General features: G+C 31.2%; 1 protein-coding gene across 2 annotated transcripts in view; it reads left to right on the top strand.

Moving 5' to 3' along the window:
- Positions 1-3,493: 3,493 nt before the first annotated feature.
- LOC111393681 (rho GTPase-activating protein REN1-like) overlaps positions 3,494-6,731 on the top strand; it is a 6,589-nt gene continuing 3,351 nt past the window's right edge. The window contains exons 1-4 of one of the 2 annotated variants that reach the window (XM_023019343.1): positions 3,494-3,901; positions 3,998-4,070; positions 4,195-4,293; positions 5,273-5,309. In XM_023019343.1, coding sequence (XP_022875111.1) covers positions 4,041-4,070; positions 4,195-4,293; positions 5,273-5,309 — 166 coding nt within the window. In that variant the 5' untranslated portion in view covers positions 3,494-3,901; positions 3,998-4,040. Of the gene's footprint in view, positions 3,902-3,974; positions 4,071-4,194; positions 4,294-5,272; positions 5,310-6,731 lie in introns of both variants that reach the window. The other variant, XM_023019342.1, reaches the window with a different exon arrangement.

Here is a 6,731-nt window from a genome sequence, read left to right as displayed (position 1 = left end):
ACCGTTATAAAATATTTTAAACCCTAATGCAAGATATTTTATAATCATGTCGTTATGGAGAAAGAAAGGAAATCGAAAAGAAAAAGGATATTAACAATACTTTTTGCATAATTAAGTGCTCCTTGTGAATTATAGAGAGAAAACTGAAGTAAAACCATGAAAGAATACCAACGTATAAATAATTAACCAAATAAAATGATGCAGTCCTACAAAAACTGAACTTTCTAAAGATGCATACTTGTAAAAAAAAGGAAACGAGAAAAATAAAGTCTTAATATGTAATCCACGACTCTTAATACAATGAATTTTGAAAATACTTGTATAGGGTAGATAAATTATTCTGTGATCGTGCAATTACAAGTCTATATTATCCTAATAATATATGAAATTTGATATACATATATAAATTTGGTTATAACCAACTCATCTAACAAGACTACTAATATTATCCTTGAAGGATTAATATTCTAAAGCATATAATATAAGTGATATAGCGAGGTGGAGTAAATACACGTTATACTCTTTTTTCTTGATTAAATTTTGTCCCATTGAGTTTTTTGATAAGGTTTTTAATGAGACAATTTGTATAGTGTATTCAAAGGAATAATGTACTCATTTTTTCTTCATTTAAATTTTCCCACATGATTTTGTGTAATAATGTTTTTGCTAGAATTTGGGTGTGACCCAAATTCTTTGTTGAAGACAATTGAGATTTTCAATTAAAGTGCAATTAAGAATAATTCTATTTTGAATGCTTTTGAATCATATCAAAGTCTATTTGACAAATTTTAGTTAAAGCTCTATTTGAAAACCCTATTGAGAGTTGAAATTTGTGTAGGACTAAAAGAGATCAAGATAAGGAAATTTTTGGGCATTCTATTTCATCTACAACTCTATTTCTAAGATTTGAATTGTCACCTATATATATTTGACTCTTCTCTACAATCTAGTTAAGTTGCTTAACCTCATTATAAGTTAGAAATATTGTAAACACATAATCTTTGTTCTCTTTCTCCATATTATAATCAATTCTTCATCTTCTGCAAATTATTTTATTCTTGTATTCTTATGATCAATTACTTCATATATTGTTTAATCTCTTATCTTTTCGGAACAAACTAGTATTAGAACTATTTTACTTTCAATAAGGTGGTTTTCAATTCTGATCTGATTCGTAACAAGTGGTATCAAAGCTTTTGATTTTAAAATTCTTGGGAAGATTGAGATTTTGATCAAGTTAATAGCTCAACTTGATTTTTTGTAATGGAAACTATTGAATCACAGTACAAGATTTTTATTATGATAGATTAGGAGGCAAGTAGTGCTCACTTATATGAGATTAATTTTGTTGTGTTTTTTGCCCGCTTCATATTTATTGTTTAAAGACACGATCTTATATAGTCATGATCTCACTATTGAAGAAGTCTATGATACTCTATTTTCAAAGGAGATGATGAAGCACATTGTTGAGGTTCATGGAGATGGGCTTGTTCTTGATGGTGGTTGTGGAAGAGGCAAATTAAGGTTTAACTTCAAAATTTCTATAAGTTGCACAATAGAAAAAATTTGGCTGCAACTTTTCAAAAAGAAAAGCAATTATATAACCTAGCTGTAGCCATTGTTGAAACTTTTCATAGTGATGGAGAGATTTTACTTATATCTGGCAACAACTCCAATTCTGACGAGGCTTGGATTTTGGATACAGCTTGCACTTTTCATATGTTGTAATTGGGAATTGTTTTCACCGTATAAAGAAGTTACAAAGGTGTTGTGATGACCAATAATTATATACCTTTTCGAATAGTTTTTATTGATCGAGTTAGAAAAAAAGATGTTTGATGGGATGGTTAGAGCACTTGATGCAATGTGATACGTTTCAGACCTAAAGAGAAATCTTATTTCCCTAAGTATTCTTGATTCAAAAGGGTATAGATACACTATTGAAGGTGGAGTTCAGAAGGCTCATAAAGAAGCCTATGTTTTGTTATATGTCTTGCAGTCTTATACAGACTCTTTGAATAATCAACACATTTTAAGAACTCATGTGGATTTAGAGTTAGCTTCTGTACTATTAGATCTAATTTGGACTCTTCGTTTAAGAATGCATCTCTGTTAAATTTTGAAGATATAGGTAAATCCGTCTAACCACCATTATCGACGTTGTCATTGTATTCACTTTGCTAGACATAGATTCATTTTTGCCATAAAATTCCATATATGTATAATTTTGCTGATTTTGTTAATGTTTTGAATGCAATTAAGGATGTTGATTCTAGCCAAGATCTTTCTTTTGATATATTCAGTTGTAATTCTGTTACAAGACTTACGTCAGTCCTGTTTGGTGGTCATTAGATCACTTTTGGCCTAATTGGGGGTAGCAAAGATGGAGAATATTTCTAATTGAAATTGTTGATGGAGAAGTTTGTTTGTATTTTTCGCGGAAGAGTTCAAGTTTATTCTTTATAGTGAAATTTGTTTCCATGTGGAGATTTTTTTAAATTTTATTTATTGCAGTGAAATTCGTGTCAAGGTGGATATTGTTAGAATTCGGGTGTTACCCGAATTCTTTGTTGAAGACAATTGGGTGTTCTAATTAAGGTGCACATTAAGAAGAATTCTATTTTGAATATTTTTGGAATCCTATTCGAAGTCTATTTGACAAATTCTAGTTGAAATTCTAATGAGAGCCTTTTTGGGAGTTAGAATGTGTGTTGCACTAAAATATATCAAGATTTGGAAACTTTTGGGCATTCTATTTCATTTACAACTTTGCTTCCAGGGTTTGAATTATTTTATGTGAGTGTGTGTGGCTTTTTTCTACAGTTTGGTTAGGTCGTTTAACCTCATTATAAGTTAGAAACATTGTAAACACATAAATTTTGTTCTCTTTCTCCATATTATAATAAAGTCCATATCTCCTGCAAATTAATTTCTTCTTGTATTCTGGTGATCAATAGTTCATACATTGCTTAATCTTTTATCATCTCGCAACAAGCTAGTATAGGAATTGTTTGCTTTTAATAAAGTGGTTTCAAATTCGGTTCAATTTATAACAATTTTAAAGATCCATTGTGCTACATATAAATAATAGTTTACATAAACATGATGTGATGAAATATGATTGAGTTAGAATTTTGACCAAATAAAAAAAAAACCTTCCCATTCCTTTTGACATATCATCTGTATGTAAATTATGATGTAGCTCCTTATGTACAAGTAGTAATATTTTTTAGAATTACACGTTCTTTGTAAAATGAATGTACATTACGTACATGACATTTACACAATATATAATTTCATGATTTTAGTATTTCATGTCATAAATTGTATACGAGACTTCAATAAAGCTACAACAAAGGTTGTTTTCAATAGACTACCATATTGATTAATGTCAAACAAAGATTGTTTTCAATATATATTTTTTTCCTATCCCATTGAATTTTTATCAATCACAATTTTTAACGATGCATACACTGTGTACTGAATCGTTCAAGGAGTATTGCGAATTATATACAAGTGTATACCTACAGTCCTAATTACTGTGATCATTGTATCAGAAGTGTCCGGACACGAATGCCTCTCCTTTATGTACATGATATGATGAGATGAGATGAGATGAGATGAGATGAGATGATGAAAAGAGCACCCATAGAACAGGTCCAGTGCAAAATCCACGTGTAAGGAAAAGAATGTGATGAAAAGGCAAAGAACCCGCTCTTCTCCTCTTTTTGAGAGTTATGCGCTTGTTGCTTGACCCTTGGTTTTCTCTCTCTCTCACACCCACCCACAACACGCACATTTCCACTTTTTTCATTCCCATTGTTATTATTATTCATTCTCCTTTGTTTTCCTTCCAAATTTAATCCATCTATTGTATTTATGCCCGCAGATCGAATTGAAGGTGTATTGGATTTCGTAGCTACATTTTCTCTGATTAACGCACCTTTTTAATTTGTACTAATGTTCTGCTTTAGATTCATAATGATGGAATTTCCAGGTTCCATGGGTTACTGTTAATCCTCGTTCTTTGCAATCCGACAATGACCAACCGGAATGCAGACTCTTCTCTGGTAAGTTTTGATAATTGATACACGATGATCGCAAAAAATTCTACATTTGGGACTTAATTTGTGTTTACGTTAGTTAATTTTTTTTTCCTTTTTAATTTACTGGAATCCAATTGTCGTGTTTCAGGGGGAAGGTGGTGGTAATGTGCCGTCTCCACCTTCTGGGCAGCCAGGCCCTACCGTTCACGGAGGCAACAAGGTACCTACCGTTCATGGAGGCAATAAGGTACTTTATATTCAATTAGCCCATAAACAAATTATGGCTTCCATTTTTTAAGGCTATGATTTCTGGGGCTTGAATGTTTTGCTATAATTGCTTTAGCATGCGTGCGGATATTATCTATAATAACTTGGATAATATTAGAGAATTTAGTGTGCAATTTTTATAGGAAAAGCTTACTAATAAATTCACATAGTTTGACCTGTGTTTGAATGTAAAGTATGAATACGTTTGAATGTGAACTATGAATAATCATGTTAACTTGGGAACTAGAGAAATTCACGTGTGGCATCTAACTACCCAAAGGAAATATTCTTCCTTCTCTGGCCTGTGGTTGTCTGTTTCTATTGTCACTGTCTAAATTGAGTGCTACTAATGTGAGAACGTAGAGATTGTTCGGTGGTAAAGAAAAAATGGATACTAAGAGAAAAAGCATTTCCTTGAATTGGTTCCTTGTGCATATCGAAAATTAATGGTAAATGTAGAAAAAGGTTCACCTAAAATCAAATGAAAGTTGATTAACTGAATGTATTAGAGTGGAAGAGGAAAATCCATATATCAGACCTAATAATTTCTACACGAGGCTTAGTTAAATTGAATTGAAACCAGTGATTTTAGTGTCTTGTTTTTGTTTGGCTAACCTATGTTGAGATCCTAGAACTTAATTTAATTGACACCAAAGAGTTGGGATAATATTAATTTAATTGAATTTAGTTTTGGATGATAATAGGATAGAGATATGAGCTCAGACAACAAAAAACTGTAAACTGATCTGGAAACTGTTGTAACTATGATTTTTATCTTACGCATGGTTAATATTGTATGTTTTTCAAGACTTCAGCTTACTGCTCTGCATATAAATTTAAATTAGAGAAAGTAATGCTGAAATTGCAGGTGAATAAATGGTACATAAAGACTCAATGGAATTTTTTTGGACCTTGCAATAGAAAGGTTATTCAATAATATAATCTACATTGACGTGCAGGTATATAAGAGCGGCCCCCTGTTTTTATCATCGAAAGGTTTGTTTTTCCACTTCATCTGGTTTTTTATTTTCTGAAATAGGAATACAAAAGGAATACTGTTAACACGTCTTTCCTTTCTTTCATACATATATCAGGCTCTTGCTTGTTGAACTATTAGTCACTTGATACTTTTTCCTATAGAATGAATTGCCAGTTCAAGCCATTGAGCTGGAATTCTAAGATGAATGAAAAGTCTTTCCACCTCCCTTAAGATTTGAAACTGCTGCATTTCTTCAATTCTCGTTTTTAAGTTCAAGCAATATGGTCTTTCTTTTCGTTTTCTTTTCGTTTTAGAGTAGTTGTAAATATGTTATAATTTTGGCCTTCTGGGAATATCGGTTTCCACTGAAACTGAATTTTTCAAATAAAAAATGACTCTGACTTGGTAAAAGCTCCACCATGTTCCTGGAGAATGATACCTTTGATTTCCTATTTTAATCACGTGCGTCTAATCTACTAACAACAATGAATGACAGGAATTTAGTCAAATGCTGACAGGGATTGTACCGCGTAAAGTTTGACTAATTTGACTGCTTAATTGTTCCGGGAACCTAGTCAGGTTAATGACTGATTAAAATATAAATTGAAGCTTTTCAATTCTTATTATAATTTATTGTGTCCCTTCATTTCTTATAGTGGGGCTGTTAATATATTATCACATGCCGCAATTCACTGAACCATATTGATTGACATTCAAATTATAAGTCACTTTAAGGTTCTTAACCACCATTTATTAGACATTAATGATTAGCAAATTGTACTTCACATAGAAAATGACCAAAATAATGTTGTACGCAGTGGACTGAATTAAATAGTGCATTCAATTTGATTTTAGCATATATTATTTTTAATTTGGAGAGTGATCTTTTGAGTGTTTGATTTGTTAGAGGTTCGTTAATACATTACTAATGCTGCAATCCTAGCCTCCATTTCTAAAGAATTTGTAACGTTTAATTTATAAATGGATAGAAAATTAAGATGGATAAGTAGATAAAATTTGTGACTCTATTCAGTGGCGAATCCCAGATTTTGAGTCAGCACGGGCGACCGTTTATCGTCAACTGCAATAAAATATTAAGGACTCGTTTGAATTTTTTTTTTTTTTGTTTTTTTTTTTTTAAAAAAATACTTAAATAAAAAAAAAAAAACAAAAAAAAAAAAATTCAAAACTTTAAAATCAGTTTTATAAAAAGAACAATAACATTGATAAAATTCTTAAGCTGCTTAATTAATTCCTCCTTTTTACTAATGCGATGCACAGTTCGAACCAGCTAAACCCGTTCCATCGCAACACACAACATATTAGGACCAGCATACATATATCTTTATCCAAAACACGAATTTAGAATTTTGTGGAATACTATAACATGAATTTACCTTGATAATTGCTTATTGAGAAAAAGTGCTCTAACGAATTGA

This window comes from Olea europaea, chromosome 4 (genome assembly GCF_002742605.1).
Source record: "Olea europaea var. sylvestris chromosome 4, O_europaea_v1, whole genome shotgun sequence".
Lineage (NCBI taxonomy): Eukaryota > Viridiplantae > Streptophyta > Magnoliopsida > Lamiales > Oleaceae > Olea > Olea europaea.
This window is presented reverse-complemented; position numbering and strand designations above follow the sequence as displayed.